Below are 26,981 nucleotides of genomic sequence, written 5' to 3' on the forward strand. Positions count from 1 at the left end.
TGTAAGCCTTCATTGGCTAATCAAAGGACTTTAAAATTTAGAAAGAAGGGGGGAAAAAAAATCCCGTACAGAGAGAGTATGGAAAAATATGAAAGAGCCTGTCATCCTTTGACAGTTGAGCTCTGCTTTGACCTCTACCTATTTGTTGCTCTTGTACATCCACTTCAAGCAAAGGGTGCTTGTAAGTCTAATAACATTGTTTTAGTGAAGTAATGTATGAGTTTAAACCATCTATTAGAAATTAAATGTTTATTTCGGGTGAGGAGTGTTTCTTATTGTACCACGTTTTGCAAGATCTGGTGCTGAACAAAGACCCTATAGCTGCCTATTAAATACTTTAACAACAATTTTCATGATTCCAGGGGGCGTTCTGATTTAGCAAGTAAATAATCTCTTAAAATATTCCACTTCTGTACATCCCTTGTAGATCTCTGTGCTCAAGACTGCAACTTCAGAGGGTCTGCTTGTGACCAGACTAGCGTAACAAGTACAGCATGTATCCCTGCCCGCTTTTGCTGTGTGCTTTCATATTCACAAGTCAATTAAAAAAAAAAAATAATTGGAAAACAAAAAATGATTAGGAGTTAAATGTAAATTACAATATATATATATTGCATGAAAAGAAATTAATTGCAATGGTCAGCTAAAATAAGCACCTTTATCTCCTTTTGTTGGGGGATGGGGGAGGCGGAATCTGAGCAGTGAACTCTTTCAGGCTATGGATAATTTCCATGAGGAGTTGGTGGAAATTCTTTCATTTGAATATTTTAAACATGATTCAGAAATAGCTTCTAGATGGAGTATATAAGCATTTATGTTATTTGGACTAAATTATGTTATCAAAACATAGAAATATATGTCTGTATACAATTACAAAATACATGTTTTTTAAAAAAATATTTTAATATCTTTCTTGTACACATTGTACAAAAATCTTGGTTGGGCACTCAAGAAACAGGCATAGTACTCCAACTAGGGCCTCACTGTGACACTTCACAGTATCTTCTCTCAAGTCTTTTTGTCTGTATTGTAATAATTCTAGATTGACCTTTGCCATTGACCAATGCCACAACAGCATTACATTTTTAAACACATTGCAAAAATCTGTTTGACTTGTCTTTCTGGTTAGACAATGTACCACAGGGTTTTTCTCATGAGATGTTTTTTCTCGTGAGTTCCTCGTCCACCTTATAGTAATTTAATTTACATTTCTCTTGTTTTGTTTCTAAGAATGTCATGTGTGGTCATGTAAAAAAATTTAACAAAAGTCAAACTGTATTATATCTATTGCTTCTCCATAACCACTAGTTAGCTGCCCTGTCGAGAAAAATATTGTAATAGCTTCGTACAACCTATTTTGACAAATCTGTTGCCTGTCTGACATCTGCTCATTATTTACAAGATAATTAAACATTAATTGCTTTACATCATGTTTCATTTTCTTTTTGGGTGCTGAAATTAGGCTGAATATCCTATAATTCTTCCTTCTTTTCTTCTCTGCCTTTATAAAAATAATTATTTGCTTTTTCTTCTTTTTCTAAATCCCTGGAACTTTCACTGGTTATTGGTTTTCTTACATGCTTAAAAATGGTTCAGAAATTGCTTTGTTTATTTTTTTTTAAGAACCACAGGGTAAATTTTACTGTGCTCTGTTAATTGAAGATATATTTAATACATGCATTTCTTCATGTTTATGTAGATGTTCTCCAAACAGCCATTTCCTAATTCAGGTCTGTTTCACTTGCTATTAATTATGCTAAATAACTGACAACCTCTGCTATTTAAGAAATTCTAGATGGAAATTTAAGCACCCTAAATATTAGGGTTCTTTGTCTCCTTTTCTGTTGCCATTTTTGCACCTCTAACTTTACTTACTTTATCCCTATGACCCTAAATAATTTTTCTTTTATTCTTTATGTTTACCTGTTTTCATTGTATTTTTAATGATTGCTTTTTCATTTTCAGGCCAGAGACTTCCTTATGCAAGCATATTAGACTCCTACTACACTTTCAAGTGTTCCGTTAATTAAGATAATTTGATATATGCATTTATTAATACTCTTTCCAAAACTTCAGCTCTCAAACTCCTTTTCTACTTAAAATGTTTCCCTTCTGCCTAGCAATGTTTTGTTAATGTTTACTTTTTTAAGTATATTGTTGCTGTCACTTTTTCCTGTTTTCCCAATATATCCCAAGCACTTATTGAACATCATCTGGATGAAAGATATAATTCTGTTCTGTCATCTGTGCTATGAATAAACATATATGTTTGTGTATATATAGGCAGAATAAACAAAATTTGAATAGATACATCCCTTTAAAAGGTTCCCCTTTAACATCCAGTCAGTAATACTTAAATGCCAGAAACAGAAAGGTTGAACTCATAGTTGCTGCCAGTTGTTCTTCAAAATGCAAACTAGTCTTGAATCATACTTTTGTGTTTTTACTTTCAATCAGATACTAAGTAGGATACATAAAACATAGTTTTCATTATGAGTAAGATATATTTAAGGACATTCAGTCAGGAAGAAAATGTGGTTTCCTGCCACAATGACAGTTTACTTCCTAGGAAAGATTATCACTGCTCTTGATGAAAAGGACACTGGAAATTCCCCTTTATATTCATCAGGCTACCAAAAAGTGTATTAAAAATAGAGTCTAGGGAAAAAGATGATAAGGAGAGATACTATTATACCAAAAAAGGCAGCTGTCTGAGCTAGGAATCATCTTTTCCTGTTCTTCCAATTAGAATGCCAAAATAATAAAGCCAATGGTACATGATTTGGATACCTAGATTCTAGAAGGCTGCAAATAATGAAAATGATGGGAATATAATGAAAAGATGGCTATCTATAAATCGTAAGCTTGACCCAAGTTGCTTAAATTTGTAAGAATTAATCCCAATGGATTTTGTATCCCGGTTTTTAATGAAGCATTGAAGCATCCTATGGTATATAAGAGCCCAGTCCTCCAATATTAACATTAAAATATTGAAGAATAGGAGTAACTAAGTCCAGGACTACAGGTGTGTTAGAATTAGTGGGACGTGATGTTCTTCATGTTCCTGTTTGTACGATTTGAGTTTAAGTTGTTAGAGGACTGATTTAAGGAACATTTATCTTTCTGCATATGTGATATGGAGAAAGTGATTATACTTTCAAAGGAATCCTGTATAAAAGTTGAAGAAAAGCCTCTGGTTACTGCAAGGAATGCCTTTTAACTATTTTCATAAGTAAATAATTGCTTTAAGATATGTATTCATTAAGGACATAACACAGCTTATAATACCATTAGCTTATATCTATGGTTATTTTTTGTTATATACACAGTGATAGTGAAGAAACAGAATGTCTGTTTATATGCCTTCACAAAAGTAATTTGCTAGATTTTGCATTCTAAATATGTTTTGTTCCTTATACAATTATTATTATTCAATACTAGCTAGACTGCAGTTAGTTATCTAAATTAGTGGGCAGAATGGCTACATTTTGCTTTCATCATTTGGTATAAAAACGTACTGTGTTCATTCCAAGTTTTAAAGGTTTTAAAAGTACTTTACTGATATCTCAGATAGCTTGCAGTCTTTTAAAAGTTAGTAAATCACACTTTTTAAAGGAAGTTTTACTTTCTTTGTCGTGCAACTGGAGGAAAGAATATGAAGATGGCTATTTTCATGCTGTCAGAAAATCTGCCTGAGCTCTGCCTGTGTAGAGTCGATACAAACCCAGCCCATGAGCCTTCCTGGGTCTTGAAATTGTAACAACAGTGTGTACCATGTCTACTGGAAATTATTTATGCCCAAGGGCAGGGGGAAAATGTTCATGAAAGGAGGTGTCTAATCTTACTGCCTTTCATTTTGTTTAATCTAGTTATGCCACGTTTTGCTGAACAAGTTGAGGTTGCCATTGAAGCTTTGAGTGCGAATGTCCCGCAGCCATTTGAAGAGAATGAGTTCATAGATGCCTCCCGCTTGGTTTATGATGGAGTTCGTGACATCAGGAAAGCTGTTCTGATGATAAGGGTATGTAAGGCACCTGGGAAATAAAAAGTGGGACTTACAGGAAAGTATCACGTTGGGTGAGAGGAATCAACTTTGTTTCCTAATAAGTCAGAAAAGCTTGACACTGAAACAAGCACGAAACAAAAGTATGTGCAGCAAAAAAAGAATTTGTAAGTGAAGAGATGACAGTATTTTAGGGGACAAGCCACAGTTAATTTGTTAATCACCAAGGAGAACATTTGATCACAACTGCCAAGTGAAGCAAACTTCATTACTGTTTCTGTAGTAATAGCATTAATTTGCTAAGATCTTCAAAGTTTGTGTAGATTTTTCTTGGGTTATTTTGGTGGGGTTTTTTTTTCCTAATTTATGTGTGATGCCTAGGATATGAGGAAAGTCTGGTTAAAATCTAAATGAATAAATAAATTATCTTGCTGCTCCAGTGAGCCTCTGCAAGGATGGTTTTGAATGTTTACTGAGGTAAAGAATGTGTCATTTCAGTGTTGACTAACCAGTTGATTCAATTTGCTTAGGCATCTTTTAAAAAACCAAACAAACAGAAAAAACACAGAACAACGTAATTATTGTGAGAGTAGATGTGTGTCTTGCTTTTCAGTGTAGTCTACAGTCAAAAATAACAATAAAAAAAAAAACCAACAAACTAAACCTGGTTTGGACATCTCTTCAGCAATTTAAACTTTTTTGGAACCCAAATTACCTTGAATCTGCCCCAGTGAAAGCCACATAGAAATAAAGCTACAGTGAAAATCACAGAGAAAACTTATGAAGCAAACAACAGTGCTAAAACAACAACTCATCCCTTTGAGCAAGCGTGTAACATCCACTTGTGGTTGTGAGTATAGTATGGCTCTGGTGTAAGACTTCAGGCGGTTGGAACACTCCAAAATAGCTTTGCTTTAGTCATCTGTCACTATGTATTAACATTTACAGAAAAAGTTTTTGATAGGCTTAATTTTATAACTGTGAAACGTAAATTCCATTCCCATAACCAGTGCTAAACTCAGGTAACCTGAATCATAGTCATGATTGATGGTGGAGGAAAACCTGTCTTGTTTTTTGGGTGTGCATCATTTGTGTATTTGCAACTTTTCTGGACTGGGATTGAAACAAGAGATCTGCATATAAAGCATCTCCGTTTTTCCTTTCAGTGGTTTTCAAGGACAAGAACCGCTTCTAAGTATGTTTTAATATTTTATAGTCTCTCATGAGTCATTTTAAACTGTTTCATGAGACACAATCATCAGGTGGGATCTGGTATAGACCCACGCTTTCATAGAATCATAGAATAGTTTGGGTTGGAAGGGACCTTTAAAGGTCACCTAGTCCACCTCCCCACCCTGCAATGAGCAGGGACATCTTCAACTAGATCAGGTTGCTCAGAGCCCCGTCCAACCTGACCTTGAATGTTTCCAGGGATGGGACGTCTAAGACCTCTCTGGGCAACCTGTCCCAGTGTTTCACTACCCTCATTGTAAAAACTTTTTTCCTTCTATCTAGTCTGAATCTACCCTCTTTTAGTTAAAAAACATTACCCCTTGTCCTACCCCTTTCCCATCTCCTTCACAGAGTTCTGGCTTCCAACACCCCCTGTACATCAGAGTTGTCCCAGAGACTTGTTGCCATGAGACTGTCCATACTGGTGAGATATTTCTGCTAAGCACAAAGCACCATTTTCAATTCTGGAGGCACAGTCACTTATTTCATTGCTGTCTTACGGTTATATTAACCACCAGCTTGGAAAGCTGATCAGCATGCAAGCTTTACAGTCTCCTTTGAAACATCCCAGGTTACTTTTGCCATTGTATCACTACCACTTTCCGCTTCTTGTATGATATGAGTTAATGGAATCTGCTTACCCAGATTAGGAAAATGTATTTTTGCATTCAATTAACTTATTTATGGAGCTAAATGTAGTGCTTCTTACTCAGGCAGAGAACTAAAGCACATTATCCTTGTGAGTTAACTGGGAAAAATCCACATATATAAACCTACATAGACCAGAGTTTGCTGAATCAGAACCTTATTTTCTGTAGAAAACAAAATCAGTTTCCGTTTGAGACATTCTTTAGTATTCCCATCTGGACATCTCACATTGAAATGGAATGTATAATTAAATGGTGAGCATTAAACTCATGCACCCCTTTGCAAGAAGTTTTACAACCTGAATTAGAATTATATAAAAAAAAAAAAAAATCTTGCGAACTTTTTAGAGCATCTGACACAAACAATTATTTTCAGAGAGTAATTGTTCATGTGCATGCCATGAAAGATTGAATTTATCTGAGATGATTCGCTCATTCCATAGAGGAAATAGAGCCACTTTTTAATTTAATTTTTGTTGGTATTATTACTTTTAGTAAGCTGAAGGAAAGGGGGATAATCTCTATTCTTTTTTCCCTTGAAAAGGGGAGATTTTATTGTCGCTTTGCAGAAGAAAGGAGACTGATTTTTGCATTGGGGACTATTATTATGATCTATATGGAAGAAAAAAATCTCTTTTACAACTTAAGAAGTAGTATAAATAAATTTAGGAGTATAATTATAGAACCTAAAAATAAGATAGAAAATAATAACTTAGTTCCAACATCTTTTATAGTACTGCATCGGGATCAAATTAGACTTTTTTTTTTTCAGAGCTACTTATGAAATTCCTTTAGTTATTAGGCAGAAACCCTCCCTCCAGTTAGGAAGAATCACAATAGCAATTTTTGTCTTTCTTACGTATCTCTGAGGCCAGTCTTCTCTTTTCACACATGGCCTTTACTATTGGCAACCTCGTCGTTAGTTGCATCTATGTCAGCGTTAGTGTTAACTAACACTGTTTGGATCAGGATTTTAAAGCCAATCTCCAGTTGTTCCCTCTTGCTGTGTTTGGTTCATGTTACAGATTAGTCTTGGAGCATAAGAAATAGATTCTTTGGGAGGATCTTGGAAGATGCGCTGTAGAAGCATCTTAAATGCACTTCTCTTCTCTTCTGTTTTATTATTAAGGGCCTTTCAGTCCTAGGGAGCACACAACAGTGAGCCAGAATAAAAATGAAATGAGGGTAGTGCAAATTGTAGGGTCCTCAGCACCAACTGTTTGCATGTATGAATCCTCTTCTACATTTGTCAATGCAGGCTTAGCTGTGATTACCTATGGGGCAGGTCACTGTGGTCAAATCCAAAGTGCTGCTACATCTCAGATCCTTTGGTGAGGACTTGGTGCAGAATCCCATCTTTTTTAATAACCTATCTCCAAAGGGTGCTATGAGGTCCCTTGTCTACATTGACCACCTGTGGCTTCTCAGTTTGAATTTAGTGTATTAGATTTTACTGTAAATCATTAGCAGCTGAAGACCTGCTGAGAAAAGTTCTCCGTCTTTGCCACTCAGATGCTGCTTGCAGCACCTGAGTCACTCAGGCAGCAGCTGCCTTTGTACAAATGTAGAGAATAGCATGGAGATTAATAGAAAAGCATATTATAAAGGCTTTTTTTTTTTTCTCCATAACTTTTAGAATTAGAGGGTATTTTCATGCTAAAAAACAGGGGAATATCTTTTCAATCTTTCCTCTTGTTACAAGGTTAGCTTGACTTGGTGTTTATAGTGCTGAAATTCTTCTAATTGCATTTTATGATTTTTCAGTGCATACAGCACTATAGCATAGTGGGGTTTCTATCTTCATCAAGTATATTTGAATTGGGGAAATATTGAACAAATAGCATTTATAAATCTGCATATATATGCCATTTTACAACTTATACATGTATAATTCACATTTTTATACTGCAGTTACAAAAGAAAACAAGATTATATTGTTGGAAGATATTTTTGTTTAGAGAGAGATCTTCAGTCCAACAGCCAGAGAGATATTTAAAAAAAAAAAGAGATTCTAATGACTGGAAGCTGAAAGTAACCAAATTCATATTAGAAATAAAGCATGCATCTTAAAAGACAAAGTATATATTTACTGGGTGATTTATCTGGGATTGTGAAAGATTCTTCTTCATTGGGAGAATTCATCTGAATTAGATGAACGAAGTGAAGAATAAGCTGTATGCGTAGTAGAGATACTTTACTTGAAAAAAATTAGTGCTGGGTAGTCTTACGGCCTGTGCTACAGAACAGACAGACTAATAATTATGAAAACGGTTCATTTTTCTGCTGAAATAAGTGAGTTCATAAAACTTAGTAGTTTTGAAACTTACTCTAGCTCCTCCTGCCACTGGTGGTTGTCAGAGTTTTGTTTGGAAGCTGTCTCCAATCTCAAATCCATGTTTCCAAGTCTGTGTGATCATAGGTTCAGGTGTCTGCAAGACTGATTCAGTCCTTCTGTCTTCCGACTCAGATAAATTGGGTTCCAGACTTTGTTGTCTTGGTAACTAGGTTTTAAATACCAAGGTCCTGTTAGTTTTGCACAAAAATTAGATTTGTTATGATACATTTAGAAGGCCCTGCTAAGAGTAAAAATCTTTATGTCACTGTACTTCAATATAATATTTCTTTTTTATATACTTTTGTGTCTAAACAGTATTATATATGGACTGCACTTCCAAGAGATCAGATAAAACAATGCAACAGTGCAAGAGTGAAAAGTATGCAAAGTGTTTGAAATGTCAGCATACAGATAACAGTTAACTACTGTTCTTCATCTTAATGAAAAATGTAGCTATTTTTGGAAGAAAATGAGGGTGTTAAATTCACAACACTTGACAACCTTAAGAGAGTGAATCTGAAAGTTAGTTTTGAATTAGATCTCACTTGTACAGAGGGGAAATAGTGAGATTTCTTGCACTTGTAGTATATTATTAACAGTTATATTAAATTGTGCTTTTGCTTTGCACTATATTTTCTCCAAGTTCAACATCTATATCCATTAAGTTTCAATCTTTTAAAGACCACCAATTCTAAGGTTATGAATGTCAGGCAGTAACAGCAATATGTTTTTTATGGATATTTCTTTAAGAATAAATCCCTGCAACAGAATTTTCAGAATATTTTAGCTTTTTAAGGGGCATCCTTTGATCCTTACTGGTTGCAGTGTTGAGATATAATATTTTGAACATTACGCCCTTTCTGTACTGCAGCTCTGACTATGAAAGCCTGGGAAAGGGCCGTGCGTTATCTTTTACAGTCTTATTTATAAAAGTGGAGACAGAAGAAACTAAGAAGAGTACACTTGCAGGGTAAAAGGGTACTGGCTTTACAACGACCAGTGCAACTGGATAGTTGAATGGACTTGGAGGATGGGGAAGAGGCAGCTGGTTTATTAAGGGCTTGAAACTCTCCATCCTCTTCCTGTTCTTCACAGTAAAGCCTAGGCAGATGAGAAGATGAGCCCTATGGTAGGGCTCCCCTCTCTTTTGCTCAGGGAGTTGTATGATTACTCTTAGTATTTGTTTTGCTTATGGCAGATTTTAAAGTCACATCCTGCCCTCAGGCAGCTGAGCACAGAGAATAAAGTGATTAATGGCAAATGGAAAGCAAGACCATTGGACATGATAATGACGGGTACCAATCTTTCTTTTTTTTTTTCCTGTGGCAGTAGAGAAAAGATAAATTCATTTTTTCACCTAAAGTTCACCTCCTGTCTATCCTGTTATCTACACTGTTTGTACATGCATCTTTTCAGAGATGCAGCCTGGGTTTCATTACCATGCTGTTATACTTGGTTATTTCTTCCTTCAGTGCTCAGCATCAAAACACTTATTTAATTCATACTCTTTAAGCCAAATGAAGATGGCTGTGTTTTATTCTCCCCATCATATGCACTTCACCATGTAGCTAGCAAAGCAGCTGATTTTCCGTTACGAACAGTGATGTGCACTTCATGTTGGAAACCAGGCTGTAATATAAATATCGCCAAAAGACTTCTCTGCATTATGTTAGAGGGTTTGGACTAGTTCCTAGTGACTGAGCATCTTCAAGACAGAGCTGTAATGACAACTGGCAATGATTAGCACCTCTGCTAGCAAACTTGACGTAGCTTCCAAGCATGAAACGCTAGCATGGATGATTTCTTCTGTAGTGGTTGGCCCTCTAGGTTAACACTGAGGCATATGGGTATCCAGTAAGGTGAGGATTTCTCTGCACAGTTACTGTGATCTTCATTTTCTATTACCACTATCACGTATTGTACCTACAGAAGTTACTCATGGCCAGATTGTTTTACTAGATGCTATTAAAGCACAAAATGGAATATAATCTTCCTTCTAAAGACTATTTCTGCTTTTGCACCATCTATATTAAATATAGTACCAAATAGTGATTTTAAGTAGGCTGTTTCTCTGTATATACATAAGGAAAATTTTTTGTTCCTAATTTTTTTCTAGAAGGTGAAAAAAAGCAAACAGTTCCATCACTTACCTTTTTTTCTCCCTTCCTCTAACATTTTAAATAACCTGAAGCCAGCATACACATAACTAGATTTAATAAATATGCCCAGAGATCCTCATGCCGTTTGCAGAACCAGCAGTGGAGACAACGTGGTTTGAGTTTAGGAAATGAGGCAAATTCCAAAGCTCTGTATCTATCTGAAAAGAACTATGTGAACGACCAAGATAAAGCAGACTATAAACTTTACATTTGTTTCAAAACCATTTGACATCATTTACATTTTCATTCAAAGGGCAATCTCTTACTGGCTTTGATAACAGAATGTTAGTTACTTTTTCCCAGGTATTTACTTCTCTTTTGAAGATTACGTGGAGGTTCCAGTAATATAACAGTATTAATGTCCATTTATATATGAAATAACATTATTTTGAAATACTGAATTCCAGTTATTAGTGTTTCCAAAGGATATTTGTTCCTGGAACTGCATTCATCATGTTAACAGAATTAAGAAAAGTTGCAGCAAGGGAATGATAAATGCCATTTGCAAAGAAAACTAGAGTTGAAACAACTTAATTTTTAAGACAATTCAATTTCTGTTCTTGACTGCTTGAGAAGACAAGTTAATTTAAAAGGAAAGAGAAACAGCATTTCCTGGGCAGGTAGTCAATGAAATAAGAGCTTACTGTACATAGAACTTTGTCTGTATCCTTTATAAGCTTGTCATCTCCTCTCTTTTGCTTTCTCTCCGTCTCTCTCTCTAGACCCCTGAAGAGCTAGAGGATGATTCAGACTTTGAGCAGGAAGATTATGATGTTCGCAGCCGAACAAGTGTTCAGACTGAAGATGACCAGCTTATTGCTGGCCAGAGTGCAAGGGTGAGTATAAAACCCACGTGCTACATTAAGTGTCTGTGGAGCTGCAAATAAAAAGCTATGCCTCAGAAAGCAAATACAGTGATTTCAAATCTTCAGGGTCACTTAAGAAAGGACAGGAATAAGTTGACCTTGGTGCTTAAAGTTTTTTCATGTCTCGCCTATTTGAAAAGCACTGACGTTATTGAATGATCTGCCTTAGGCTTTTGCGAAGCCTTGTGTTAGCTGTTTGTTCCAGCTAGTGCTGTAGGAGAAGGCCTTGCAGGTTTGGAGTGTGCTGAAACCATAGGAGTAGTCAGCAAATTAAAAAAAAAAAAAAAAAAAATTCCTATTAGGGCACCATGTGCTGTATCCAGAGAAATCTTACATTAGTCATGTTTCCCAGTGTGCAAACCTGTCAAGAAGATCTGTTTAAGCTACTGAGTAGTCCCTGTAATTTAATTGTAATTGAAGACATTTGTTACTGAGTCAATGTAATTTTACCAGGGTAATTACATCATGATAAACTCAAGTCATTGTGATTTGCGACCTCAGCTTGTGCATGGGGATTGCAAATTAAGCTGATGAGTGCTTCAGGGGTCACAGGTGCTGGAGAAGTGAAGTTTGTTAACACTCAGGCTTATTCCACCCTGTGATGAGTGTTTACCTTTTACTAAATATGCTGCTCAGATCATATTATTAAAAAAAAAAAATCAGGTATTTTTGGGGGCAAATATATTTGACTGGAAAGACAGTTTAAATAAAAGCCTTAAAATTTTCCAGTGGAGAACCAGTGGGGAACTGAGAATTACCCACATGATTTTCATGGTGGTTTTGCGCAGGTCTGCAGTTTCTTCTGATAAATGCTAAAAGTGAGGTAATGGACTAAATGAGAAGCATCCTACACACACACACTCAAACACTGTAGCAAAAGCTGGTAATGGGAACGGTGACTTCTTACCTTGAATTCTGGAAGAGGATTTGTACGGCTGAGAACCTGAAGACCAAAAGGCAATGATGCTTTAAAAGATCAATTCAGAGGACCAGGAAGGAGGAGTTTTCAGCTGCTGTAGGAAGACCTGCAGTATGTTAGGGCCTGAGGTTGGGAAGGTGTTTTGTTTTTTTTTCCTAAATTAATTTCCCTGAATATTGAATACAGATAGTAAATAAGTCATATCATGTATCAGAAAAGCTGGGTTTCTATCACTGCATCCCAAGGAGAAAAAAAATTGTCCTTGCATATAAAGGATATATCACATGTATAATTATCACCTAGATGAAGAGCAGGTGGATTGTAGTTACCATCCCAGAGATCTGGGTGACCAGGAACTGGCACTGAAAACCATGAAGTCAGGAGAATTCCAGAATGATACCTGGATACCTTGCCCTGAGAACGATGACAGAGCTATGTCCTGGATGCAGTTGACTATCTTCAGGAGATTTTTATATTTTAAAGAGCATAACATTCCTGTTTGATTTATTCACAGAATCACAGAGTGTTAGGGGTTGGAAGGGACCTTTGGAGATCATATGATCCACCCCCCCGCCAAAGCAGGGCCACCTAGAACAGGATGGACAAGAATGCATCCAGGTGAATGTTGAATATCTCCAGAGAAGGAGATTCCCCAGCCTCTCTGGGCAGCCTGTTCCGGTGCTCTGCCACCCTCAAAGTAAAGCAGTTCCTTCTCATGTTCAGATGGAACTTCCTATGTTCAAGTTTGTGCCCGTTGCCCCGTTGAAAAGAGTATGGCCTCATCCTCTTGACACCTGCCCTTTAGATATTTGTAAGCATTGATGAGATCCCCTCTCAGTCTTCTCCAGGCTAAACAGACCCAGGTGTCTCAGCCTTTCCTCATAAGAGAGGTGTTCCCTTTCCTTGATGATCTTTGTAGCCATCTGCTGGACTTTCTCTAGTAGTTCCTTGTCTCCTTCCTCCTTTGCTTGATTTCTTACTCATACAAATACACCAATCTTGAGCTTGGAGGACGTGGTGCTTGAATATTAACCAGCTCTGTTGCACCCCACCTTCCTTTTAGAGTCTTAGCCCATGGCATTCCTCCAAGTATGTCTTTGAAGAGGCCAAAGTCTGTTCTCCTGTAGTCCAGGGCTGTAATTCTACTTTTTGCCCTGTTTCTTCCACACCGGATCCTGAACTCCACCATCTCATGGTCACTGCAGCCATGACTACCCTCAACCTTCACACCCCTAACTAGTCCTTCTTTGTTTGTCAGCACAAGGTACAGCAGCACACCTCTCCTCATTGGTTCCTCCACCACCTGTGTCAAAAATTTATCATCAGTGCTCCGCTGTGTTGCCTTTGCATCAAGTATCAGGGTGGTTGAAGTCCCCCATGAGAACCAGGGCCTGTGATCATAAGGCTACTTTCAGCTGTCTATAGAAGACCTCATCGACTTCCTCTTCTTGATCCAGTGGTGTGTAGTGAGTGCCCACAACATTGTCTCCCATATTAGCCTGCCCCATAATTCTTACCCATAAGCTCTCAACATGTTGTTCATCCACCCTTAGTCAAAGAATTGACTACTAAAGTAAGTCTCAGGTACAAAAGTATTGAGATAGAATACAGTTATTTAGCAGTCTTTTTTTTGTTATGTCTAGGATTAAGTAGCACATCACATCATCCTTTCTTGATCTGAAAACCAAGTAAAGACTGAAAGACTGCAGCAATATTTTTATTAAGAATCTAGTTCACCTAGGGACTTAGGAGTCTTAAATTCTATTACATTTATTGTGGTTATAATCACTGCTGCACTTAAAAATCTTCTGCTTTGATCAGCTATACACTGTATAAACATAATATATTATAAAGACAGTCCATTCCTGAATAACATAGGAAGCAATATGTCACAAGAAGCAACAAAGTACGAAAACCTAAAATGAAAACATGCTAAGTGGAAGCCACCCAGTCCACAGTCTTGAGTCACTCATTGAAATGAGTCTGCTAAGCAGAATAGTATCTTGTTTGAACCTTTTCTGTAGAAAAGCTGGATTTTTATTTCTTGAATGTAATGGATTTGTTTAATATGCTTACTCCATAAAGGTATTAGTATTTCAGTAGAAAGACTTGTGTTGGTCTTCAATAGAAATAAAACTTGAATATATGAGCTGCATTTGCTATAAGGTATATAGCTTCTTTGAAAACACATCAGCAGCTGAAATAGAAATGTTAAAACGCTGTATACCAGTTTAAAGGGTGTGCGGGTGAAGCTGCCCACAGAAGGAAACCACATGCAAGACATACAGATCGGCTTTCCAAACTCCTATAGTGTTCTCTTAATTTCAGTTAATTCATCTGTTTGAGTGCTTTATGTGTATTTTATATATTTATTTATGAGCTTGACTTACACTGCGTTTTTCTTGGAAAGAATAATATGCTAACATTTGAAAGTGCTGAGTTACATTGATAAGGCCTAATTAAAACTCATGTGTTGAATTTTAATTTGATTAACTTGCAAATTTCTCATTTTCTGATGCACTGTTTATAATCTTTTTTAATTTCAGTTTTGGAAAAGGTCAATTATGAATTTTTAAAAGCCAAGAGCATTTTAAGAATATGTAGAGAAAGACTTCAGCTGATTGAAAGTGACATAAACAAGAAAAAATGTAATGACACTTAAATATGTGTCACACCCCATTAAATACATAATGTGGTCTTCAGAACCCCTAAAGCCAAATAGTAGTTCAACTTGGAAAGCATTATTGGAAGTGTCCATTTGATCTTCAGAAGTAATTATTATAATTTTGTAGAGTTTTCCCCATTCTTGGGGGAGGGGGGGCACGTTCTGCTTTGTTGATAATGTCGAGGCAGATTAGTATCAACCTGTGTAGTGCCTCTTTGCATATCTTCCAAGAGACAATTAGACCACTAAATATTGAAAGGTACATTCATTACAATTAACTTCAAATGTATTATATAGCATGTCATAGCTTATTTTTGTGTTGGGTTAAGCAGAAAACTTCTGTTTCTGACAGAGAATGACACTGGGGGAGATACTGCCAATTCAGTCTGTCTTTTCCCATAGATGTCATTCTTTTTTTCTTCCTAAAAGTTAAGATTTAACAGGAATTTTCTTTAACTTTCCTGTATATACTGGTGAATAATCTGTGTCTCATGGCATAACATATATAATTTTTAAATTCTTGAAGGTATAAGAAGAGCTATAAACATCCTGTGAATTTGTTTTTGCCTGTCCTAACAGAAATCAAACGTCTACTGGTTTGCTTGGCATCTTCAACTCCCATAAAAAGAAACTAGAAGCTGGGCACGCCATTTGGACCACTGAAAATGTATAGTTTCGACCTTCCTTTTATCACGACCAACTTCTCCCGTTTTTTTCTCCAGGCTATTATGGCTCAGCTTCCCCAGGAGGAGAAGGCTAAGATTGCCGAGCAGGTAGAGATATTCCACCAAGAAAAGAGCAAACTGGATGCCGAGGTGGCCAAGTGGGATGATAGTGGTAATGACATCATTGTGTTGGCAAAGCAGATGTGCATGATTATGATGGAAATGACAGACTTTACTAGGTAAGGACAAAATAACCTGTGCTGAGGACTTCTTCAGACATCCCACATCTTTTCTTCTTTGTTGCAATTTATAGTGTATTGAGATGATGTGCTGTGTTTTGAGGGATGCAAAGCCAGTTAACACACATCATACATAGTGGGTTGGGTTGTGCAGTTCTCTACACATGACTTCTCTGGATATTTCTCCAAATGGGATTAATCACACAAAGTTTCTGTCCTATTTGCGAATCTGCTTTATTTGTAGATCATCTTGAATTTCAGCAGCAAAGATAGTCTGTGACCTTACAGACACTCAACTGACATTTCGTTTAGTACCCATCTAAATGCACGTGCCTCTCTGAACTTTCAACATTTCAACACAATTTGTGTCAATCAAAAATAATGGCAAAACTATTTATATCATTTTGAACACTCAAATGAAATGAAACTGTTTTGAGCTAATACTTTATTGGAGCCTGTCAGTAATGATTTTTTTTTGTAGTAATGTGTAGTAATGATTTTCATTTCTTTTTTCTATTGATGTCTTGTTCTTTTCTAATTGCAAAGCATCAAAAGGCCATTCATTAATGATATCATATAAACAGAATTATTTTGTTTAAATATAGTCATATTGTTAGTCACACCAGGGAGAACATTTTACAAGATTCTTTGAATTACAGATCACCATAATAAATTAAATGTTTTTCAGTGTTTATTTTTAATGAGAGTTCAAAAGTTTAAATTTTATTTATCAGAAGGTGATTAGACAAAACTGGACAAAAATCTTTATGTTTTTCTTCAGAATTAAAATAAGACATCCATTTATTCACCTCACTGAGATGCTCAAATAGATTTCTTAATCTCCAGATGATCACATGCCTTGTGTCTGGAGCCTTCAACGCGTTTTGGACGAGACAGTCTCTGCATAGACAATATAGGGTGTGCACATACCTTATAGATAAAGAGATAGAGGGAATGTGTGTGTGTATAAATGCCATTAATTTGCAAATAATTTGACTATTTGCACTTGCATAGTTAGTTAATTGGTAATAGGCAACAGCAAACATTTTATCAAGTTTAAATGTAATTATGCATATAGAAAGCTTGCTTACTTTAATAGTTTACTATTATATTCCTTTCCAATAAATTATTCTTTCAGCTTATTTGTTTTTCTCTTAGTTTGTGCTTTTACAACTATTCTTTTTGCAGTAGACTCACCACTCCTGTATACCAAATGACAGTGTAGAAGCTCCTGTGAAGGGTGATACTTTAGAGGAATCTTAATTACTTTTGTATTTGTACTGTCTTTGGGTCTCTGATCCTTCTGCCCATAAACAGAGTGAAAAACTGTCCAAACAGTGCCATCACCTTATGGAAGGAAGAAATAATGTTCTAAAGCAACAGCCCAAAATATGAACACGTTCTGCAACCTCCCAGACCACCTTTGATACATCGAACATCAAATTGAAAGTTTTGTAATTACATTTTCTACCATCAAAAGAACAGAACTAATATGAGAATGAGTGAAAACTGCTGTCACATTTGAAGTAAATTAAAAAAAATAAAATCAAAGTGCACCTCTGTCTATATCAGATTCAATCAAAACTTGTTTTATATATTCCATTAAAACAGAACAAAGCCTTTCACACCTTTTTGGTTGACTGTAACCTCAGCAGTGTTAAAATAGAATAATTTTTCAAATGCATGGAGTTTGTGACAGTCAGATCTACTGATGTAATTAATGTAGAAGCATATGAGGTCACTATGAAGGATTTTTGCTACAGTTTAAGTTCAAAAAAAGTGGGATACTTGTATTTTTTTATCTGTTTAAGATGGAAATGAAAGTATGGAAAGAAGATAAAAATGGAAATATGTTTCAGTATGTTATTCTTGGCATTACAGATGAAAAAATGCAAAAATAATACTAAGTTGTGCTTAGAAAAAATGCCTTCAGTTTTAGTTTAAAAAAAACTAAGTTTGATCATATTATGATTTTCCATTAGTCTTGTCTGAAGCTGTGTTTCTTCAAATAGTATAAAAAAAAAACAGAAAAAAAAAAAAAAAGGAAAATCAGCTCGCTTCCAACTGAGCCATTCTCAGGAGCAGTAGCAAATTTATAATTACAAACAGAATTAAAGTTTTGAGTCTGAAGCAAACACAGAAAAGTCTGCAGTGACTTTTTACTTTTTGTCTATATAAATGTTGGTAACTTTAATGACTAAAATTAGAGTTTTGTGCATCATCTTAAAAGTATAGTGCAAGATCATAGAATAGTTTGTGTTGGAAGGGACCTTTAAGGGTCATCTAGTCCAACCCCGCCCTGCAATGAGCTGGGACATCTTCAACTAGATCAGGTTGCTCAGAGCCTGGTCCAACCTGACCTTGAATGTTTCCAGGGATGGGACGTCTACGACCTCTCTGGGCAACCTGTCCCAGTGTTTCACTACCCTCATCTTAAAAACTTTCTTCCTTCTACTTAGTCTGAATCTACCCTCTTTTAGTTTAAAACCATTACCCCTTGTCTTATTGCAACAAGGGGTAATGGTCAAAGATCAGTCTTAAAGCTAATTATACATGTTTTATGTGTATTGTACACTTAAGAAATTGTATGTGTTTTAACTGTAACATTTAAGGGTAACATAAGGATTATGCCTTGCTTATGTGTTTTCTGACAAAAATCTACTAAAAAATGTTTTCTAAAATGTGGCAGTCTTGCTCTAGACGTGACAGGTTTAACATGTAGCACTGGCTTGGGAATAACATAATTTTGAAATAGTTGTGTATTCCAGAAAGAATGTTGGCTTAATGAGCACTTAAAAATGCATATACTATTAAGTATAGCTCATGTGCTTGAAGGTGACATCAGGCTAAATTGCTAGTGAGGCATTTTTGAGAGAGTGGAAATATAGCAGTCCGATTTCCTAATCAAGCTGTACTATAAAATAGTTAAAAGCTGAAATTGTAATAAATTGTGAAGTCATTCTGGCTACTATTTTAAAATCAAACACTAAACAGGGTCACTAAAACTGTTGCCTTGCGTGATTTATTTAGATTGTGCATAGTTGTATTGTATTTTGCAGAGGTAAAGGCCCCCTGAAGAATACATCAGATGTCATTAATGCAGCCAAGAAGATTGCAGAGGCAGGATCGAGGATGGACAAATTGGCACGGGCGGTAGCTGATCAGGTAACAACAAAAATGAGCAGAAATATAAAGTAACCTCTATCAATGAGTTGCCTTTTGCAGGAAAAGGTTATCTTGGGAGAAAATTACCTGAAAGTCACTGCCTGGATACTGATCTACCCATTGAGTATGTTTTCTTCTATACCAATCAGCTTGGGTTTTGCAGTACAAAAAAAAGTCATAAATGAGTCTCCCTAAACCTCAGAAATGCTTGAATTGTTTCCACAGCCTCACTTCTGGACCCAGGTGATTGTATTAGAATTAGACTGATATATTTGCTGTCATGAAAGCAGTAGAGACTTGCATGCTCTGTTACCCTTGCCATATGCCTAGGAATCCTTATATTCTTTTCAGATCATTCTTCCAGCAATTTCCCTTTCTCCTTGAAGAGAGAGGTGGCGGAGAGCATCTGTTGTTCACCTCAGTAGCCGGTCCAGCCCAAACCATGACAATATGGCACATTCTTTTTCAAGATTCCCAGACTCCCTTTCTTCTGCTTCGCATCAGATTACTGTGCTTTCAGCTTACAGCCCCCTGCCCCATGTTCTAGAATCTGTGTCCTCTGTGCCATTGCCAAATTCATGTCACAATTGGAAAGATGAACTTGCTATATGCAGCCCCTTTCTTTCAGATTGGATTATCTATCCATCTGGAGAGCAAGAAGAAGCATCATATTAAAAGTCGATAGTCAAATTTCAGGTTCCTAGGTAGCTACTTTTAGATTTAGGCAAATTAAATTTCACTATTTTTTCCTATAACTTCATATAACTTCCTATAGTTCCTTTCCTTTCATTGTCATCAGAAGAAATTTTGCTGGAAGTGGGACGTGATAACTTTCTTGCCTCTAGTCTGTCTTTTCAAAATAAGTATTTCTTTTTCTTCTTCAAGTAAGCATGTAATTGTGTGCAGCACATCCTGGCAGGGAATATGGTCCAGAGTCGCAAGAAACCTGCAGCTGCTCATTTTCCTATAACCTCAGAAATTTTGGGTTTAGGTTTTCTTCATTATCAGCAAGCATTTTTCCTGTAGTTAACCCATTCCAATCCTTTAAATGTAGCATCTGTTCATTTCACCATAAGAAAGAAGAAATCCATCTGTTAGCTGATGAAATTCCTAGTCTACAATATTTGCAGAGGTGAAATATTTTTAAGAAATGCAGAGACTTGCTATGCTTAGAGTGCATCGGCTTGAGTCACATTTGAAATTTCAGAAGACTGCAACATGCACACTTTAATAATAAACAGTAAAATCGTTATGAGAAAGAAGTGTTTGTTTTAATGCTTGTGCTTTAATGATATTTTACAGAACTTTGGAGACTCTCATGCAATATAAACTTTTTATGGACAGTTGCATTTTTAATTACTGTTCTAATGAGAGAGATCTTACATTTTCATTCGCTCCAAGGTACTTGTATTTAAAGCCTTGTCAGCTCTCTAGAAGTATTGCTTTAAAGTTCATTTCTTTCAGTTCATAGACTTCAAGAGTAGGGTAAATATTTCTGTATTAAATTGTCACCGGTAGGGAGAAGAGGTCTCTTAGGGATTCATGCCTGAAAGATGTGGCAACTGTCTGAGAAAGAGAGGCATTACAGCATTGCCATAAGTACAGAGCAGATGAAACCTAACAGCGACAATGAACCTCCAGTTTTGTTTATTGTTAGTTTTCAAGGGAGAGAAAAAAACAAAGTGACTGCTTTCAGGGATATAGATGACAGTATATGCAACTACTTCAGCACAAACATATTCCTTGCCAGCATTAGCTGTTGGGGCTAGAGCAGTCATCTCGAGTCAGAGCTTGTGATGCTGTTGACTCATGTGTTTAATTCTGTCAGGTTTTGTCCTCTGATAATATTTTACAAAAATTGAGCATAAGCTTTGTAAGATGCTAAAAAGACATATTCAGAATCTTTGTTCCCCAAGCTATACATTCAAAGAACATTGTTAGTCAGACTTTGTTGAGTAGCCCCAAAGAGTATTTATTAGAGACATGCTGTTAGGATTGGACGCTTTTAGCAATGTTTCATCAGAGTGAATTACTGAGGTCTGTTCTCTTGAGGCAAGACTTTGAATATTAACTATGAGAACATTGTTTATTATGCTGTTGATATTGTGGGGGATGATGCAGTTTCTGTTGAATCCCAAAGACTATGAATAAATTGTATTTGGGCCTTTTCTAGTTATATTGATTGCAAAACCTTCACTGAGTCTACCGTGTTTGACATAATGTAATTTATATCAAAGCACATTTGAGATGCACAGCATCCAAAATGGTACAGGACTGTGGATAGCCTTCCCTCTAGTATGAAAAAGTTTCCTTAGACATGCGGAGGGACCAACTTATCTCACTGTGTTCTTGAGAAGAGCTGCAATACTGATGTCGTCTGCTGAGAGGCTCTGTAATATGTCACGCTTTAGTGAATAATTTCCTTTTGGCACAGATTAAGGTATTTGTGCATTAACAATAAGCTTGCCAAATATGTCAGCATCAAACCCAGGCAGCCTCACCTCTGCATCTTGAGTCCTTAGCGTGTCAAGTAAGGGGCCTGGCTTCTGCCAAGTGTGAAGCAGAGATGTGTCCTCTGAAGGTCTGCACAAATGCCAGGGAAGCTGGCAAGACAGTCAAGAGTTGGCATTAGAGTAGATGTAATCAATCAGAACCTGGTTTATCTGGGTTTTAACTGGTCCGTGTTTTATCTTAACCTGGACCCCCAGAAGGCAACCAGGAGTTTCTTGGCATTAGAGTAGATGTCATCAGTCAGAACCGGGTTTATCTGGGCTTTAACTGGTCTGTGTTGTATCTTAACCTGGACCCCCAGAAGGCAACCAGGAGTTTCAGGTCAAACTTAGTCTTTTGGGTTGCTCAGTAGATTCTTCTGTTTTGTACAAACTGATATCACAAGTGAACCTGCCCCATAAACACAGCAATCATATTATTTTTATTGTTTTTTATGAAACAGACAGAGAGGTTTTTTCTTTTCACAAAGGCGTATCGTGCATCTTCAGGTTGCAAGTCATAGGTCTTGAGTGAAATGAAAAGTAGAGTTTGAATTTTCACATTTCATCAAGTATCCCACGTAAAGACAAAGTGAAATGGTTCCACGTTGCCACTATCTCCTCTGATTACCTTTCTATAATTATATGAACTCAGCTACACCTAATCAAATATTTATTTTGTCTGTAGTGCCCCGACTCAGCCTGCAAACAGGATCTGCTAGCCTACCTGCAGCGCATTGCCCTCTACTGCCACCAACTCAATATCTGCAGCAAAGTGAAGGCGGAAGTTCAGAACCTGGGAGGAGAGCTTATTGTGTCAGGGGTAAGCTGGTATTTGTATTTAGCCATTTATGTTTCCCATGTAGCACTTGAAAGGGAGCATTTTTGATGGCAATAATGTACAAAACAAAAATACAGTGATCTATAAGCAAGCTTTTTAAAATGTTATCGCCATTATTCCAGACCTTACAATAACTTGCGTAGAGCAATTTGATTTTCCAATTACCCTTTGTTTATACTAACCTTGTAAAATCTTCATTCTTCCAAAAGAAAAGTAATTTCATAGCCTAGAAAGTCATTGCCAAGCTGTGAATATTATAATTATTTGGAGCTTTTGTATATTTGCTCATTATAAATCTTCTTTCCTTTGTTAGTACTGGTAATTTCCTTCCTCTGTGCAGAAGCCAGCTCTGTATGAAGTGCATATTGTTAAGATGGTGATGACTAATGGGATTTCATTCACTCAGGTTCCAATGCATACTAGGTTTAGCAAAAACTCTGGAAGGCCAGCAAAATATTTTAATTTTTGATGCACGTGCTGTTTTCAAATACTGTTGGCAAGCACAATGGCTATATGCTCTACTTCCCATCCAGTTATTTCAGTTATTTTCAATGAACACTACAAACTTTTTACACACAATCTTTTTTAGAAATAAAGACAGGAATGTGCAGCAGTAGTGATACTATAAACAATGAATTTTCTACATTTTTAAACTATTTTTTTATTCCTTCTCCTTATGTTGGACTCTGTGCCCCTGGGAGATTGCTAGAACCAAGCAGTAGCAATTGCTGCTTTTTGTGATTTTCTTGTTTCATTCTGTTAACTAATCCACACTAGTATTAGCCCCATGACACCTTTGTTACCTTCTAACTGAAATACAGACCATGTATATGTAAATGTATAATACGTTTCACTCTCCTGAGTGTGTTTTCAAAATGATGGCAATTTGTGACACCCAAGATACTTGAAACAAGATTGTTTTCAATTGCAGTTTTGAAAAAGCACCCTTTCATTGTTTAAGCCCAATCAAGTACGAAGATTGTTAGAACAACTAACTTGTGCCCTTCATTTCATCCATAAGATTCCCCAGTGAAATCACTGGCCTTCCTCAAACATATCAGAAGTCACAGCAAATGTTCTCAACTACATAACATTTTGATTTTTTGCAAAGCACTATAGAAGGTCTTAAACATTTGCCAGGCTTTCTTGGATCAAACATTCTAAAGTCACATATGCAATCCTAAAAGGAGCTGCTTAAATGTTCCTGTGTCTGTCCTGCAATTGGTCTTCACTTCTTGACGTATGTACAATGTAATTTTAATACCTTGATCTTCCCACAGCAATGAAAAGATCCTCTTCCATTTTCCTGATATTAATGGAGTAATCTGTCCTCGTATCGCTGACAGCTATGCTGCATAGTAAATGCTATGATCTTTTCTTACCTTCTGCCATCTGGGTCCAGCTTTTCATACCCATTGAGTTGTCATATTCATCTATCTATAACGATTACCCAAATCAGTGCTTCTACCAGCTTGGCTTTTGTGATTGTGTGTGTTTCTTTTCCAAGTCTTTTTATTCAGTGTATGTGGATGCTGAATAAGCCATTGTGAATCTCTAGCATCTATTTGTTACTGGAACATCATCATCCGTTGTGAAATTTAAGTGGCCAAACCGCTTGACTTCATCATTTCCAGTCTGGCATTGTTAGCATCTGCTGCTTACCAGGCTTCATCACCATTGTGTTTCTGTTTGGTTGAGTTTTTACAGTCAGTTGCAGACAAAGGCAGAACTAGCTTCAGCCATAGAAATTATTTGGGTCTGTTCCAGAGATTCAGTAGTACTGACATACGGAAAACTTTAAGATTGTCCAGCTTGCTTCTTCTGCTGTTGCTCTGAACAGGAGGTCAGAGAGAGCACTGAACTCCTGTGCATCCCTTTTTTGAGAGCATTATCTTGTTATCTGGTATAACACAGTTACTACAGTGCTTTCCTTATAGTGGTTTCCAAGCTGTTTATCTTCAGGGTGCTGGGTACTGTATGCTCCTTTGCTATCCAGACATCTGGTATCCAAGTGAACATCTACATCTGCTTGTCTCCTTGCTGCTTCTGCTTCCATCTTCTTCTTCATTTTCTCTTGGATAGCCAATTACAAATAAACAGTATTTTATTTGTGTTAAAATGAAATACCATTATTTGGCAACTTGCATACAGTACAATATTAGAAGTACACTAGAAATCCAGAATTCAAGTTTCCCGACCTATGACTACAGAAGTAAGTTTACGTGAATGTACTATATTTAAGTGTTTTGATGTAAATATCAAGCACCAGGATGATTATGACAATATTGTAATTTACTATTGTGTTTACAAAGAACGACAATATAATTCAGATTCACCCAGAAGATGAGTTACGATTCAGTACTGTTATAAGGAGTACAAGCTCTGCTTGAATTTTTGCATTATTAAGAATATTAATCAGTATTTGTAAATGAAATTAATGTATGCATATGTGTGTATGAATCTATGTGTGGGCATATGTATATTTATGTAAAAAGGAAAGAGACATAAAACCAATTAAAACCTAAAAGACAGATGAAAGCCAGCCCACAGTTCTTATAGTTGTGTTAGAGAAAAATGTGTTGCAACAACTTCAAAAAAACTGTGTACATAACATATAATGCGCTATACATCTTCTGGTGAAACTTCTATTCCTTTTTTTTCCCCCAAGACTCAGTAGTTCAGTATGGTTTATCTCTGAAAATAAGCATAAAGCTGATCTTGCTTGCTTTTTCCTCTTTAGATTGATATGATACTAGCATAGCATATGAAGGGGTTCTTTTTGGCATCATTGACTTTGCTGCAAATAGAAAAACAGATCAAAAAGTAAGAAAATTTCACACTCCTGAAGTGTAAATTATTTCAGTAAAGGAAAGAACCTACTGCTGTTTCTCCTTTTCTTTCTTCCATTCCTTTTCCCCCAGCTCTTTCTCTCCTTTGATCTTTCCCATCAAATTCCCTGCATCAAATACAGATAGAAAAATTATTTCCACCAGATAAGTAAGATCTGGCAATTGAGAGTTAGCATACATCAGCCTAACCTCATTAATATCAATGGAGCAAGGCCAATTTACACTACCTGTTGACTTGGCCCTTTATGTTGCAAGGTGAGACTCTTAATTCCCAATTCCAATTGAGCTTTGAAAAGTAAAATAAGGAAAAACTATGTGATACCTGTTCTTCAGTGAGGAGCCTTGTAAACTTGGAGAAAATTATAAGGAAGAAAGTAAAGGGGTGAGGAGGATAAAAGCAAAGAGGAATTAATATTTAAAAAAAATGCAAGATATTTTAAAAATATTTCCAATCTGTGTAGATTATATCCTTGTTCCTAATAAAAGTCTCTTTGACCTTGGTCCATAAAGAGATATGTGTTTTTGTAATTTTAAATTTGAATATTCAATTTCTAATTCCCCTCTAAGAGGAAACAACCTCTTTTAATAAAATCACAGACTAAAAGCACTTCAAAATAGTATTCTTTGCCTTAGTTTATTTAATGAAATGTATATTTGCTTCATAATCAGTTGCAACATTGTATTGGAATGAATCCTCTGAGGTGCTGAACATATGCTACTCTCAGTGAAGTAAATGCCATTTATGTATACTTAACTCATGCTGATAGATACCCTTTTTGTGATAGCTACTTTTGTTGAATAGAGTTTGTTTTAACCATGATGTTTGTTATTTGGATAAAAATTCAGACTTCTTCTAACTCTAGGGCTGCTTTATTTTTTAGTATTCCTGTCTGACTCTTGTTAGCTAGACCATTACAATAAAACAGATCTATATATTCATTTCTTGTCCTAGGATAAATATCTACTTGTTCTGTTTACTGCTGCTCTGAAGCTAATCAGCTCATTTACCTACTCTCCATTTAGGCTATGAGCTTGCATTTTTTTAAATTCTTGTTTATGTTAGTAGCTTTGCTACAGTTTTTCCTGCAGGATTGTATTGAACAGAATCTAAGAAAATCCCTTATCCGAGGCAGCCCCCTATTGTTTTCAGGTGCGATTTAGAACTCTGCAGATATAATCAGCCGTATTACCAGAAAATTTACCCAAAGAGTCTCAACCTTCTGAGCCAGATAAATATGCAGTGTCATACAGAGTAACAGCCATGTATCTTTGAACACTGTCAAAAAATATTGAATCAATAGCCAAAGCATACTCCAAACATATACTTTAGCTGGGTCCAATTTCCAATTATTTTCAAAGGCCCATTTATCTTAGCTTAATAGGCTCAGCTATGATACTAAAAGAAAGATTCTTATAACATTTTGAAGATACTGGACAGTTTAGTTAAGATTGTGACTTTATCTAGGAGTTCTTGCTTGGTGAATTTAAGCGAGGATTTAGGGGGGGGGAAAGGAAGGTAAAAGGGCTGGAGCCACCCCATTATCTTTGGGTAGGACGTTATGAAAATTCCTATAAAACCTGGGAAGTTGGGTACATAAAAATATTAAGTTATGAGATATACTGCAAAGTAACTGTCTGTATGTTTATTCCTGATCAGTGATAAGAATAAGGTAACTGGAAATACGTAGTCCTCATCAAAAAAGAATAAGCCTCACTATTTATCACAGAACAACAGTGTGCATGCAGCGGTTATTTCAGGTGAGCTGGCAGTTTCCCTATCAATTCTGCCTATGGATCTGGCATTTAGTAAAACAAAATGGTTTAAAGGTCCTACTTTTCTTTCATTTAAGGCTGAATCACACTAAACTACCTTGTGCTGTAAAAGCAAGTTCATGTCTGTATGGGC

At 36.3% G+C, this 26,981-nt stretch overlaps 1 protein-coding gene across 5 annotated transcripts in view; it reads left to right on the plus strand.

Moving 5' to 3' along the window:
• CTNNA2 (catenin (cadherin-associated protein), alpha 2) overlaps nt 1–26,981 on the plus strand; it is a 460,517-nt gene that overhangs the window by 405,491 nt on the left and 28,045 nt on the right. For 4 of the 5 annotated variants that reach the window (XM_009882507.1, XM_009882503.1, XM_009882504.1 and 1 more), the window contains 5 exons: nt 3,870–4,021; nt 11,100–11,213; nt 15,550–15,731; nt 18,791–18,896; nt 22,074–22,208. In XM_009882507.1, the coding sequence (XP_009880809.1) occupies nt 3,870–4,021; nt 11,100–11,213; nt 15,550–15,731; nt 18,791–18,896; nt 22,074–22,208 (689 nt within the window). The remainder of the gene's footprint in view (nt 1–3,869; nt 4,022–11,099; nt 11,214–15,549; nt 15,732–18,790; nt 18,897–22,073; nt 22,209–26,981) is intronic. The other variant, XM_009882508.1, reaches the window with a different exon arrangement.

The sequence above is a fragment of the Charadrius vociferus genome, unplaced genomic scaffold (genome assembly GCF_000708025.1).
Source record: "Charadrius vociferus isolate BGI_N301 unplaced genomic scaffold, ASM70802v2 scaffold213, whole genome shotgun sequence".
Lineage (NCBI taxonomy): Eukaryota > Metazoa > Chordata > Aves > Charadriiformes > Charadriidae > Charadrius > Charadrius vociferus.